This window comes from Bidens hawaiensis, unplaced genomic scaffold (genome assembly GCF_021521415.1).
Source record: "Bidens hawaiensis isolate Kalapana, Puna unplaced genomic scaffold, B.hawaiensis_p1.1 tig00052413_1, whole genome shotgun sequence".
NCBI lineage: Eukaryota > Viridiplantae > Streptophyta > Magnoliopsida > Asterales > Asteraceae > Bidens > Bidens hawaiensis.
Genome location: NW_027499424.1, coordinates 75926 through 90516, shown reverse-complemented (window position 1 = coordinate 90516; position 14591 = coordinate 75926). Strand labels below are relative to the sequence as shown.

General features: G+C 35.9%; 2 protein-coding genes, 1 long non-coding RNA gene and 1 pseudogene across 4 annotated transcripts; 1 reads left to right on the top strand and 3 right to left on the bottom strand.

The window, feature by feature from the left end:
• The first annotated feature begins 1865 nt into the window (after positions 1-1865).
• LOC143599608 (uncharacterized) lies at positions 1866-5582 on the top strand (annotated as a pseudogene). The gene is made up of 10 exons (XR_013147323.1): positions 1866-2300; positions 3479-3557; positions 4078-4172; positions 4277-4381; positions 4449-4527; positions 4598-4689; positions 4756-4863; positions 4937-5023; positions 5117-5185; positions 5300-5582. The product of XR_013147323.1 is annotated as an uncharacterized LOC143599608 (transcript).
• A 118-nt stretch (positions 5583-5700) lies between these two features.
• Positions 5701-6657, bottom strand: LOC143599609 (uncharacterized). Its single transcript, XR_013147324.1, has 3 exons — positions 6609-6657; positions 6474-6528; positions 5701-5866 (listed from the first exon to the last, which is right to left on the bottom strand). It is a non-coding gene; the product is annotated as an uncharacterized LOC143599609 (long non-coding RNA).
• A 74-nt stretch (positions 6658-6731) lies between these two features.
• Positions 6732-7506, bottom strand: LOC143599601 (flap endonuclease 1-like). Its single transcript, XM_077077513.1, has 5 exons — positions 7411-7506; positions 7249-7333; positions 7082-7163; positions 6895-7009; positions 6732-6794 (listed from the first exon to the last, which is right to left on the bottom strand). Exons 1-5 carry the CDS (start codon positions 7504-7506, stop codon positions 6732-6734), a joined length of 441 nt encoding a protein of 146 aa, XP_076933628.1.
• On the bottom strand, positions 6735-9166 carry LOC143599607 (flap endonuclease 1-like). The gene is made up of 12 exons (XM_077077523.1): positions 9020-9166; positions 8483-8541; positions 8316-8375; positions 8175-8228; positions 8033-8081; positions 7899-7946; positions 7747-7812; positions 7411-7653; positions 7249-7333; positions 7082-7163; positions 6895-7009; positions 6735-6794 (listed from the first exon to the last, which is right to left on the bottom strand). The coding sequence occupies exons 1-8, from the start codon at positions 9095-9097 to the stop codon at positions 7570-7572; spliced, it is 498 nt and encodes a 165-aa protein (XP_076933638.1). The 5' UTR covers positions 9098-9166; the 3' UTR covers positions 6735-6794; positions 6895-7009; positions 7082-7163; positions 7249-7333; positions 7411-7569.
• Between the last annotated feature and the right edge of the window lie 5425 nt (positions 9167-14591).

Below are 14591 nucleotides of genomic sequence, written 5' to 3'. Positions count from 1 at the left end.
TAGTGTTGTGAATTGTGAAAATTAATGTGCATGCGGTATGTAAAACTTGTGAAATCTAGAACTCAAAAGGCATTATTTAAAATTTACCTCATGTTACGTTCGCCACAAATTTAATCACTAAGATGTATAGGTGCAAACAAGCAAAATTGTAATCAAGCTCGACTAAGTTTATTAACCAGAGTTAAAATTTGAGTTAGGCTCATTTCAAACTTTACCTCAACATATAAGCATGCTTACAAACTTGATTGAATCCTAAGCAATTTTATAAGCTCATGTTTGGTTTAAGCTCATCCCATTATTACATAATTATTTTCAATAAAAATGTATTTAATTTCTACTTTGTTCATGCTTTTGTGGTGAAGGCTAAAGAGGGGCCCTTTCATTATTGAAAAAAAAAAAAACACAAAACTTTTAACATACTATATTTATAGGACCACTTAGAATCTTAGATATAAAAATTTCTAAAATTGTGGGTTGAGGCCACATTTTTCTTAGCACCTAAATTAAATGGTGAGGTCGCATTCGAAGTGCCATGTTGACCATCACTTAACTATTGATGTGCTTCATTTACTTAGCCATTAAGACAGAGAATGCTACATGTTAACCAAAAAATGCGGCACGTCCAATTCCATACTAACGATCAGAGCACATCAGACGAGCTATCTTTTTATAAAACAAAACATTGTTAGTCTCGTTACACTAAAAGTGGATTTCTCTTTATTATCAAAGTCCGGCCTAAAAGTAAGTATTTATTTGCAAGAGAAATAGTGCACTTAAAAAATGATAGACGCTTTAACATTTTCCCTCATGATTGTTGGATTGACAAGTTTCCATACTACTTTCTAGGCACAACATGCCTTCCGGATTTGTTGATTAAAAATTTAAAACGCCATTACGCCAATAAGCAATGTGTAGCTGTGGCCCAAATGACCAATGTTGTTAGTGGGGTCTATATGTGCATGGTCAACATTATTGTTTGTCTTGACACCGTACCGATCCAAACAGGTACCGACTGAACATATATCATTGCCGCCTACCGTCACTAGTACCAATATTCTTTTTTTATTTTTAATTATCATACGAGTTTGCGTATGTGTTTTCAGTAATTTTACACTGTCTGTACCACACCGGTTTGCGTGTATACCAAATTCCCACCACATCGCACAGAGAAATTCTACTAATTCGTATAACATAATAGTCAGTTGTCAGCGCGAATGCGCGATGCAGCGGAGTATGACCGCAAACCCGATGACGGTATGTCCATAACTCGAAATTGGGTAACATGTAGAAAGCTAGTACACGTGTAACTGACAATTGAACTCGCATAACCAAGTCCTGAATGCAATTTACACGCATTGAACAAGCTTAACCGACATCGCACGTGTAACTCACACATATTGATTGCTTGTACATTACATGGTGTTGGGCGCTTACCAAAATTGAGTTACGCGTGTTACGTGGTGTTGGGCACATGTTTATCGGGCCTAGTACGTGTAAACAATGTTTTCCACGTAAATAATGCCTAAAATGTACAACAATTTTAAATAATATATATTTCAAACCAACCCGTCATGACCCGAAATCAATCTAGACCAGGCATCGTTTTAACCCAAAACCCGTTCTGACCCGATACCATTTTGACCTAAACCCATCCCGACCCGAACCAAATTAACCATATTTTTATATTGACCTATTTTTGACACTAATTCGTTATGACCCATGAGTCGAATCATGGGTCAGATTTAAAAGAGGTTATAGATAAAGGTAATCAATAAATTTTATATTCTTTTATACATCGTATTAAAAATAATACTATTTCCAAATATAATACTATATACGTTGATAATAATAAATGGTTTATATTGAATGGGTGGGGTGATGGATATCAGTAGATGATCTACACCTGAAACTGACACCCACTGTCGTCTAAGATGGGCGAACTATTGATACGACAATAATAATAATAATAATAATCAGTTCAGTTAAACTGTTGTTACATAACTCGATCTGTTTTATTAATATTAATATGGGTGATTCCACCGCTACAGTCAGGGGCGGTGATAATAATGATAACAACAACTCATCTACAGAGCGTAACGTGGAAGAAGAAGTTGCTAGAATCATGGAACAGAGTAAAAGAGTTACAGGAATCAGCTGCAACTTTAATTTCTAAAAACTCAAAGGAAGAAGCTTCGTTGAGGCAACGAGCACTAGCGATTGATTCGAATATCAAAAGCCTGAATTCGTTCATAGTTTCCTCCGTCAAGAAACGGAATTTGGATCCCAAAGATGCCGAAAAAGTAAATGCTTTCATTCGTGTTTATATTTGGATATCGGGTTTCGTGTCTTAAACAGGTCGGCACAGTCAGCACATTTAAGACATGTTTAAATTTGTGTCCAAACGGGCTAAACACGTGTCAACATCTTTATATTTTTTTAAAATAAAATATATTTCCTACTTGTTTGCCTATTTGGCTTAATTCCCGTCCTAGAGTCAATGAGGCCGTTCATCTTGGGCCAGTTTCGAGTTTTGGAACTGGCTCAACTAATTAAATCAACTAGGTAACTAAATAACATGTCTAACTAGGAGTTCGAGCTATGCAGTCAATATCGCTGGGTATCAGTCACTTGGTAAAATATTGGTCAAAATATCGGTACCAATAATATCGGCGATATTGACTGATGTATCACAGATTCACAGATATCCCCGATATCAGTGTTACAAGTTTTAATTATCAATTTTTAGTGTTCAGTGTTAGTGATTTTAGTCTGAATCAGTTCCTACTTGCTACGGTTGTTAGTGTTTTGCAAGTTGAATAAGGTTAATTTGTTAGTGGCAGGAGTAATATACCGAATTATTGGTGTTAAATTGCTATATATATGAATTTTACATTATATTAAAATTACTGATATCCCACTGTGATAACCGATATCTCAGGAATCGGTCCTTGACCGATATCCAATATTTTTCCGCATTAACCGCTTAGAGTTCGAGTCTATCTCTAATTGTACAGAGTTATGGTCTACATTACATAATCAAAGTTGTGATTATGGTTATAAGTTTGTAATCAGTTTTGGAGTTACTTTTAGCTGGTTATTAAGATTGAGAGTTATTTAATCCAAATTCATCGTGTGCGTTTACGTTTTGGTGAGTTAAATCAATTCTACTTAGTTTCACACACCCTTAGTCTCACTGCATTAAACTTTAGTCGATACTCGATTAACGATATATAAATAGGTCCTTTATTTGTCTAAACAGGTCCCTTAGCCTAACTGCCTTAGCCCTTAATTAGCACGCCCCTAAACAATTCATGTTGTGTCACTTGTATCTAAACAGGTTCGTGTTTGAAAAATATGACACGATTAGTTATTGTGTTCATGTCGAGTGTTGCAGGTAATCGTGTCTTATCGTCTGGTCTAACCTGTTATGCCAGCCCTATTAGATATTCAACTATTTGTTTGTTTTCTCTGTATACAGTTGGTTGAAGAGCTAAGTAGAGCAAGTTATACATTAAGTGAAGGAGATGCAGCTGCATTTCTTCCCAGTAAATCTTATGGTCATCATCATCATCATCATCGTACTCAGTATATCCCACCAATAGCAAAGCTATGGTAGGGTCTGAGGAGGGTAAGATGTAGACAGCCTTACCTCTACCCCGTAGGAATAGAGAGGTTGCTTCCGGTGAGACCCCCAGCTCGATGGTAGTTTTGCATCAAGCCTTGGACATAAGGCACATAACACTCAACCATTGGGACACCGGCCGATTGGTGCATGTACCCTTGTCTTTCGGCTATCAACGCTACCACATGATGCCTGATTAACCTTCCGCCACTTTTAACGTTATTTTCACGAGATTAGTAAAATAACGTCAAAATTAGTGCAATTTCACTTTAGCCCACCTGAGGGTTCACACATATACACATTATATGCGCGCACCCAAGCAGGGCATCCAGTAAATCTTATGGTAATTTGCCTTAAATTAATTTAATCAACTATTTATTATTAGTTATGGATGTTTGGTTACAGTCTTCAAAAATTTATAAATTTTAAGTTTAATTAGGATTTTTTGGTTACAGGAAGATTTTTGAGGGCCTTTCTTGGTCCGATAAATGTCCATGCTACTAGAAAGGATGTTCAGTTGAAAGTGAAAGAGGAATACAATAACTTCAGGGTACATTCTAAAATATGAATTTTACAACCAGTGAGTTAGTAATTATATTTTATATAATTATCATATTTATAACTAATGACTATTGTTTTGGCTTCTGTGAGCAGGATAGGACTGCATATTTGTTTCTGTTTTTCCCATCTTTGTTACTGGTGCTAAGGTCATCGGTTTGGAATGGATGTTTTCCTGCATTGCCAGTCCATCTTTACCAGGTAAAATATATCTTTTTTTTATCGTATACGTGCTTATTAAATCATATCATAAGTGTCTTGTTTTCAGGCGTGGTTACTATTTCTCTACACGGGGTTGGCTTTGAGAGAGAATATTTTGAGAGTTAATGGTAGTGACATACGTCCGTGATAATTAGTTTAAATTTGTACACAAATGACATAATTGTTGCATGATACTATATATTGTGATTTTTGTTAGGTGGATATATCATCACTATTGTGCAATAGTTATGGCACTCATCAGCCTCACATGGGGGATAGAAAGGCAGCCTAATTGTTCAGAAAAGCAGGTTACTTTTTAATTTTAAGGGTTGATTTTTTAACTTTTATTTTATGAATGCATATTCTTGCTGCAGAAGGGTATACAATTGTTTCTCAAATGGGCAATTATGCAAGGAATTGCAATGCTTTTACAGAACAGATATCAGCGCCAGAGGCTCTATACTCGTATCGCACTTGGAAAGGTGTTTTCTTTTGTGAAAATTATAAATTAAATAGACCCTAAAATTAAAAAACCGACTCTTGTTTAGATTGTAGGCTAGAAGAATGGATGTTGTGTGGGGAGAAACTGCTGGAGTAGAAGGTCAAATATGGCTGTTATACCCTATACTCTTCATCTTGCAGGTGATTTACTGGATTATTTGGAACTTAATACTATTTATAAAGAATTATGCCTTTTGGCAACATATTTACCGCCTGCTTGTATTCTCTTCATAGGCTTTTGAAGCGTATGTGGGTCTGCTATTGCTGAAAATCGCAGTGGCTGGTGTGGTTTCTGAGTGGCAGGTAAAACTAAAAAAGCCATTAATCGTAACAGTTCGCATTTTATTTTTCAAATTATTCATCACTCAAATTCACAAACATGCGTATGATTAGAAAATGCCATTTTCGGTCTACCAGGTTGTTACTTGTGGAATCCTTCTGATAACTATGGCCGTCGGGAATTTCATAAACACAGTTCAAACCCTTGTGTCAAAATCACAAATCAAAGTCAAGCCAAACTGAAGAAAGCTCAAAGCAAGAGTGATCTGCTTCAAGGATCCCCAAACTGATGATATTAATCATTTGTTACAAAAGAGGCTGCGGTGCCCATTGGATTGGGTTTTGTTAAACCTAGCTTTATAGTTGTGCTTGTAAAGATTAAACGTTGAATTTGTGGTTTTTGATGAGATGAAATGACAATTTTTGCTGCTTTTTGTACAAGTATATATAACATTGTTCTTCTCTATGTAATATATGGCTTGTTGTAAAACAAAACTAATATCATAAACTTGATAGATTCTTAACATTACATAAGAACAAGTACAATAAGCAGTTTGATTTTCTCAAATAGACGGCGATTTTAGTCCAAACCGATCACATCTATTTGACCAACAATACGATGAAACTAACCTATTTCTTTTTTCTACCAGCTGCACCCTTAGCCTTCTTGTTGGCTGGTTCTTTTGCAGCCTTCTCATTTGTTTCCTGACGCACAAACATCATACATATTAGACACAAAAACATAACCAACTTTAATGATCGGTTACCTACATTGGGACAAATAAGAAACTGCATTGCATTTATGACATCAACCCTTCTACTTAAATAGGCAGATAGATTACTTTTTAAACTATTTATCTGATTCAAAAATCTTAAAATTTGAAAATATATCAGATAAAAATGATAATAATAAGCAGGGCTCAATTTTTAAAGATTCACCATTTCAGCTTCATAGTCCAAAGCAGACACCTTTGGATAACATCAATGAGTGCCTGAAATGTACACCTAGAACTGGAGGACTAAAGCGGCTTATGTTCTGACAAGATGCTTGAGTCAAATTCTTATTCTTGATTACTGGTTTTGGAGATCCAAGAACGCATTTCGTTTCATGACAGCCAGTTTACTCAAAATTATGGTGGATTATACATGATTATGGTTACTTACCTAATCAACCACACATATTAAGTGTTTGTTTTATACTTGTTTCATATGTTACTCAAGTTGACAAACTATACAGATTCAATGGCATGATTTATAATGCTCAAAGGAAATATGCAATGTACAGACGGACTGATTTCAAATGAAACCTTACCTTTCTTTTGATGGGAGCAGATGAGCTAGCAACCGGTTTGAAAAACGATTCCAATCTAGTTGACAGAGAGAAATAAGGCATCAGAGATTGAGAGTAAAACAATCATATGAATATATTATTCAGTTGTTTTCTTACCGGTTCTGTGTAGACTTGTTCTTGGAGGCTTTTATCTTCTCCACGGCCTAATATTAGAAAATCCATAACCAGTTTATATAAAAATATGAGGAAAGAAAATAATACCAAGAAAATACATAAGAATCATGCCTTTGTAACTCTGTCACTGTTGAACCCATTTTCAGTCACCAAGAAGTTTATCAGGCCCTAGAAAAGAAATTATAAACATTTAATATACTGTAACGAATACGAGTATAAAACAAGCTAATAATCTGAAATCTGAGGTCTTCTTAACATATAGACTCACTTCTTCATCTGGGGCAGTCCATTTAATTTGAAGCTGCTCATCATCATCACAAACCAAAGGTTCCTTGAAAAGACGCCTAGCCTCTTGATATGGCCAATCTTCAGGTATCTGATATCTGCATAAGTGTTATTTAGCATCACTTATATATTAAATCAATCATTTATTTGATGTAAGGAAAATAGAGAACCTTTCTCTGTTTATGTTCTCCAGAATACTCTCTATTGACCCGTGTTGGCGGATAAGCTTCAAAGCTGTCTGACCACCAATACCTAAAATTTAAGAAAATATATAAATTACATCATATTACCAAAAAAACTTGAACTAAAAATGTGATGATGAAAAACTATGTATTACCTCTAATGTTGTCACAATAATCACATCCACATAGAATGCACAGATCAATAAATTGATCCATTGTAAGGCTGAGTTCCTCTAAAACCTGATAAAACCAGCATCTCAATGTTAGAACATGGTAATTAGTTACATAATTGCAATTTATTTTGTTAAATTTAGCACCTTTGAAACATCAAATTCCATCACAGGGGTCTTCCTTGAACTAGGATCCATTAAATGACGAAGAAATTTGGGTGCTCCAAAAGTAAGGGAATCCATATCTTCAGATGCAACAGCGTAGACCTGTGACAGGTTGTATGATAGAATAAGTTAATATATAACTTATGTTAGAAATAGTATACAAAAGATGCATGCCTTATCAGCTTTGCAAAGAGCAGCACATTGTGCCTCTGCTTCAGATGGAGCCTGCATAAATACACGTACGATCCATAAATAATTTTAAGTTATTAAGTGACTTTTGACTTAACGTATAGTTATTTTTCTATTTGACAATGTTACCTCGATGACAGGCACTCCCATAAGCCTGAGAAGCTTTTTACAATCCTCATTATGCTGTCTAGTCACCTGGAACACAAATTACAATATAAACTAACTAATAAACTTCTTTAACTTCACATTATGTTGCACCTTGCTCATAACTTATTACTTACCTTCACTGTACGTTTACTAAATTTCTCGATGTCTTCCTTATTGCCAGACTACAATAACACCAAAAACAACATGTGAAAAAGAATTATCTAAAAAGTTAAAGCACCGTCAAGAACGAAAAAAATAGTTATTTTACCTTTATCGCCTCATCTAAGCCAGCTGTCGCGTCTTCTCTCCTCGAGTAACTGTATCATAACTCTTAAAACCAATTAAACCTTTACACCAATATCATAACCATTTTTAAATATAAACCGTACATGAAACACTAACAAAATTACCGTTTTGCAAGCTCTTGTTTCTTCAAATCCGGAGGCGCCCCATCAAAAACATACCTATAAAGATAAACCAAAACCACTTACAAATCCAAAAACTATTCATTTCACATGATAACATCGAGTCGAGACATAAACCAGACTTACACCGGCTTCAATCCAGATTCCAAAAGCCGAATTGTCCGATTAAACATCCCTTGCAAATGACTATCATATACACAATCAAAACATAAAAGTCAAACCCCAATGCATTGACTTCTTACAAAACTTAAACTTCATAATATTACTAATTAATAATAATAATAATAAGCTACCTAGTTACTTCACCGGCCTCATTCGTTAGCATTTCAGTCCCACTTCTTCCAACAACAATCTACACAATCATAATATTATTATTATTAAGCACAATACAATATACACAAACTGAAATTGCACTGCTTGCGGTGCGCACATATGATGTATATATGTGTGAACCCTCGGGTGGGCAAAAGTGAAATTGCACTAATTTTGACGTTATTTTACTAATCTCGTGAAAATAACGTTAAAAGTGACGGACGGTTAATCAGGCATCATGTAGTGGCGTTGATAGCCGAAAGACAAGGGTACATGCACCGATCAGCCGGTGTCTCGATGATTGAGTGCTATGTGCCTTATGTCCAAGGCTTGATGCAAAACTACTATCGAGCCGGGGGTCTCACCGGAAGCAGCCTCTCTATCCTTATGGGGTAGAGGTAAGGCTGTATACATCTTACCCTCCTCAGACCCTACTATAGCTTTGCTATTGGTGGGATATACTGAGTACGATGATGATGATGAATATACACAAACTCATATATGTTCAATTTAGCTACCAGAAACTGATAAATGCTCATGCTAGCATCAATGGCGATTTTGCGACCAAAATAGCTTTCGAATTTCTGCTCTTTCATCGCCTTCGGTGCATTATCCGCTAGAAGCTTCGTTAAACCCTAAAATCACAAAAATTAGGTCAAATTAATTGAAAAAAAATCTTTAAATTACCCAAATTGGAAGTGTAATAAGAAGTGAATATGATTTAATTGTGTAAAAACACAACCTTTATCCCCATATTTGATGATTGATTTAAAAAAAATTGAGAAGAAATTGAAGCGAAGAGTAACAGATGTGGAGTCCAAATTAGGGTTTTGTGACGATTTTCCCGCCTTGATATTAGAGATGGTCAAAAAAAACCGGTTCGGGAACCGGTTTGCCGGTTTAAACCGGAAACCGGTTTTTACGAAAACCGGTTTTTTAAAAACCGGTTTGACCGGTTTACAAACCGCCGGTTCGTATTTCGGTTACAAGTTTTAGATCCAAAACCGGTTAACAAACCGGTTAATGAAAAAACCGGTTTTTTTTAATAACCGGTTATGGAAAAACCGGTTAACCGGTTTATTAAAAAACCGGTTTTTGACCGTTGTGGAAAAACCGGTTAACCGGTTTCTCCATAACCGGTTAACCGGTTAAAAACCGGTTTTTGACCGTTGTATAACGGCTATATGGCCGTTTTTTTTTTTTGACCGTTTTTTTTTTTTTACCATTTTACCCCCACAAACATCTATATATAGTTTAGGTTGGGTATTGGTTAGATCACACTCGATTATACAACTCCAAACGCTCTAAACGTTTATTTCATACGCGATTATTTTGTTATCTCACGCTCAATTATACCACATTACCACTCCATACGCTCTTATTTCGTAGTCGATTATCATGGCCTCCCAAAGTGCTGCTTCATCCGTCAACATGGGTGCCTCGAACACGGGAGAAACGGTCGTTCGAGTCATCCCCACGAAACGAAACCATGATGTTTGGCAACATTTCGACCTACGCGAAATGTCTAACGGTAGCCAAAAAGCTCGATGCAAACATTGTTTGAAGTTTTATGGCAAAGATGCAAACTCCACTTTAAAAGCGCATGTACAAAGGCCCTTTTGCAAGGCCTTGAAGGACGAATCCGGAAGTAGTTCGCAGCCGGAGATGACGAATCAAGGAGCGGTGTTTACGTACGACCTTGAAGCGGTACGTCAAAAGTTTTCAAACTTTGTGATTCAACAAACACTTCCTTTCAACCACTTCGACAACCCTCAATTCACGGAGATGATGCAAAAGTATGTTCAACCACGCTACCAACACGTACGTCGTTCGACCCTTAGAAGAGATTGTCTTAAAGCATGGAAAAACGCTAAATCCGAACTAATTTCATACTTTTCAAACTTACAAACTGGTGTAAACTTAACAACGGATGTGTGGTCGGTACCTCATGGTTCGCCCGACTCATACATTTGTGTGACGGCTCATTGGGTTGACCCCGAGTCGTGGCAAATGATGAAACGAACCGTTGCGTTTCAATTGTTTGATTACCCGCACACGGGTAGAAATATTTTTAAACTCTTGGATAAAGTCATTCGACAATACAAGATTGAACATAAAATCTTTTCAATTTCGTTTGATAACGCGTCCAACAATACGGCCGCGGTTGGCCATTTAAAATTAAAGTATAAACCTATTTGTGATTGAGCGTTTTTTCATAGCCGATGCATTGCACATATTATCAACTTGGCCGTGCAAGATGGGTTAAACGTGATCGAAACGCAAAGAAACAATTTTAAAAGAATGTTACGAGATGTTTTTAGCAACAATAAAACATTTTCAAGATACAAAAAATTTTGTGTAGAAGCTAATTGTCAATGGTTGGGGCCAAATTGGGATTGTCCAACAAGATGGAACTCGACTTTTGATATGTTTGAGAAAGCCATCCAACAAAAAGAATCATTAATTGCGTTTCATCAAATTTTGTCAAGTAGGGGTAAATGTGCACCGTACGATCCTAGAAACTGGTTATTGATTGAGATCGTTACGGAGGTCCTTCAAATTTTTAAATCTTGCACAACTAGTTTATCCGGGGTTTACTATCCAACAAGCCCCATTGCTTTACCAAAAATTGCTGTCATGTGCACAAAGTTGAGTGAACTTCATTGTAGGGGTGCACCTTATTTTGATATGGGTGTAAAAATGAAAGAAAAATTTAGAAAATATTTTCAAGAACTACCCGCTGTTTTGACATGTGCTGCTGCGTTAAACCCTTGCATCAATGTTGGTGGTGTTGAAGCTTTAATAGAAAAAATTTGTGATGAGCTAGAGTTAAACGACGATCAAAACCCCTATTATAGCCAAACTTTAAAGAATGCTTTCAACACCACCTTGTCAAACATGTATGATGTTTACCTTACAAAATACGGGTCGTCTTCCCAAATTCATGACTCGTTAAGAGCTGTTGCCCAATCCCAATCCCAAACCGACCTTGAAATGGGGATGTACTACATGATTTGGGAAGACGCCGGTAAACGTCAAAAGGTAAACACCCCAAGCAGTGAACTTGGAAGGTATGGTGGTACCAACTTTGTGAAACACATGACTCCGGATGAATTTAGAAGTCTTGATTTGCTGGCTTGGTGGAGAGGTAAGGAGGATGAGGTTTCGATCCTCGCCGCCATGGCCAAAGATTTACTAACGGTCCAAGCTTCCACGGTAGCTTCGGAGTCTGCTTTTTCTGTTTCTGGCAGGGTTATATCGATTAGGAGGACTCGACTCACTCCACCAGCTATAGAGATGTCGATTTGCTACAAGGATTACTTGGACTCTTTAGATAGGGCACAACATCAACGCTCACTCGAGGGGGAAATGGAGTATGAGGCGGGCTTGTATGAAGACGAGGTCAATGAAGGACACACTCAACCAATGACCGATGAAGAAGCCGCGTACGACGATTACCTAAGGAATAGCTCGGGATCGGGTAGCGAAGAAAATTAGTTAAAGAAACAGCAAACATGGAGACAAACAATGAGTAGGAAACAGCAAGTTGTTCATGTAATCGTGTCTAAGCATTCTTTAATGTTTGTATTTTTGAGTTACGAATATGCGATAACGATTTAATGTTTGTATTTTTAATGTAAAAACTATAAATGAAAGTTATGTGTTTTTAATCTTCCAAGCAAAGAACCCTAACAACGAAAGCAAAGAATGGCTTCGGTCAGTCCGTTTTGCCTTGTAGTTACCGGTTTGCCTTGTAGTTACCGGTTTGTTTATACTGTGAAAAAATAATGGTTATTTAAAAAAAAAAAAAAAAACCGGTTAATAAAAAAAACCGGTTATTAAAAAACCGGTTAATAAAAAAACCGGTTTATTAACCGGTTCTAACCGGTTTCTAAACCGGTCCTAACCGGTTAGACCGGTTAGGGTTTTGACAGACAAAAACCGGTTATTAACCGGTCCGGTTATTAACCGAACCGGTTTTTTTCCGGGACAAAAAAAACCTGTCCGGTTAATAACCGAACCGGTTTTTTTAAAAAAACCGATTTGTGCACCTCTACTTGATATAATTATTATCCAGTATTTTTTACAACTCTTGTACTATGAAAATAGACGTGTTTAAACCTTCACGTTTTTGGGTTGTGTCAGATTTCGTTTATAAAAAGTTGAAAAGAACTGCGAGAAGTTATTATAAATAGAGTAAACCGTTAAAATCATATATGTTGTTTTGTTATTTTTGTCAAGTTTGTTTAAAAAGGTTTTGAAGCAAAAAGGTAGGGTTAGGTAGGAGGGCGGTAATTTTTGCTTTGGCTGGTGGTGTTTTGGTGAATGATGTTTTGGAGGTTAGGGTTTTGTATGGGAAGAGCTAAATTGGTGAAGAATCCGACTACGAAAAAGTTGTTTGAAATTATGGTGAATAAAGAGTAGCTTGTGTTTATCTTACATGAGGGTGAGTTTGCGGTGTTGGATTGTCACACCCCGACCAAAGGCGGCGGAATATGCCGGGGTGCAACGATTGCTCATAAGCGCATGTCACTATTTAAAGCGACAATATTTAACAAACTCATTTCATTTCACAACATCGAAAATGTCACATAACCAAATATTCATAACTCAAATACAACAAAATATAACAAAATATAGCAAATCAAATATTGTTCATTTTTGCTAATATCCTAACGGTATTTGTGACGTTTTCTTCACCGAACTCCATAATCAACCTAGATGCAAACCTGTAACATTTCATAAAATAAAGTTTATCAACACAAAGGTTGGTGAGCAATTAATAAGTTTGAACAATAGATATATAGTATGAAAAGCCACAAAACTAGTATACAAAACAATAAATAAGAGCTATAAACATGGATAAAATAGTTATCGCTAAACAAGTTAGCGACACCCAACTATAAGGGGTTGCCAAATAGTTTAGGATTTTATAGTTATCGTTAATTGCATTACGTTAACGACACCTTGCCATGAGGGGTTGCCAAATGGTCTAGGATTTATAGTTCCACCATCCAAAAGCGATAAACACATAGTCAAATAAGCATAGAACACCAAATAGAGCAATTATTCAAGTAAGGTATACAACAACGTTTGTGGTTTAAGACCCAAGTATAAAACATTTAGTTTAGATAAGTTGAAATGTCACCCCCAAAATAAAAGATAGAAAACGGGGTATAAAGTTACTCACGTTCAAGTAATAAACTTGAAAGATTGATTATTTGGAGATTTGCCGGAACGACGAGTTTAACGTATGAAGCCTAAATAAAAGAAAGTCTTGGATTTAGAAAGGTTGTCTTGAAGATCTTTAAATAAAATAATTGTTGCAAAAACTAATCAATTAAAGTTCAAGGTTTAAAATGTAACTATTTAAGAATTTATAATAATAACCCTTTTAAAAAATGTAAGTTTGCTCAAAACCGGGTTAAAGTATCTAACCTTAATATTTACTTAACCAATGTTAAGTAATAAGGTGGGGAAAATGCTAAAATGCAAGTTCCATTAGGCTAAAGATACTAAAACGGGTTTTTAACGAGTATTCGGGTTGTTGGTTCGGGTCTTCACAAATGGTCAAACCCAAAGTCAACTTTCTAAAATATTAATTGTTATGAGATAACTCATTAAAACATACTAACACTTAACCAAGTATGTAGATCTATTGTTTAGAACTAACAACGCATGTTAAGCGAGTGTTCGGTTTTGTCGGTCCAAACTATGTTATGAGATCAAGTTGGATCCAACTATTCCAAGTACTTAAGAAAATAATTAAAATCAGTTTGTAAACTATTTTTTAAAGAAATATACAAGTCTTGATAGCTAAAAACACACTTGTGTGTCTTAAGCGAGTAAAAGTCGGTATAGTTCGGTTTGGGTCGGTCTCCATCTCACAAATAGTTCATAGATAGTTTCTACATGCCCAAATATCATAGAACTTGTATATTGGTTTATAAATGAAGAAAACTTAAATTTTACAACAAAAAAAGTTAACTACAAGTATTTTAAGCAAAAGTTTCGGTTTAGTTCGGTTTCCATCTCCCAACGAGTTCATAGATGGATTCCATATGCTTAATATCAAAGAACTTGTAAAAA

Coding starts and splice junctions, on each gene's coding strand:
- LOC143599601 (XM_077077513.1), bottom strand. CDS start 7,506: ATGGATTCCCTTACTTTTGGAGCACCCAAATTTCTTCGTCATTTAATG. Junction 7,334..7,410: donor TGGAATTTGATGTTTCAAAG/GTGCTAAATTTA, acceptor TGGTTTTATCAG/GTTTTAGAGGAACTCAGCCT. Junction 6,795..6,894: donor GGACTGCCCCAGATGAAGAA/GTGAGTCTATAT, acceptor TTTCTTTTCTAG/GGCCTGATAAACTTCTTGGT.
- LOC143599607 (XM_077077523.1), bottom strand. CDS start 9,097: ATGAAAGAGCAGAAATTCGAAAGCTATTTTGGTCGCAAAATCGCCATT. Junction 7,947..8,032: donor GCTTAGATGAGGCGATAAAG/GTAAAATAACTA, acceptor GTGTTATTGTAG/TCTGGCAATAAGGAAGACAT. Junction 7,813..7,898: donor TTAGTAAACGTACAGTGAAG/GTAAGTAATAAG, acceptor TTTGTGTTCCAG/GTGACTAGACAGCATAATGA.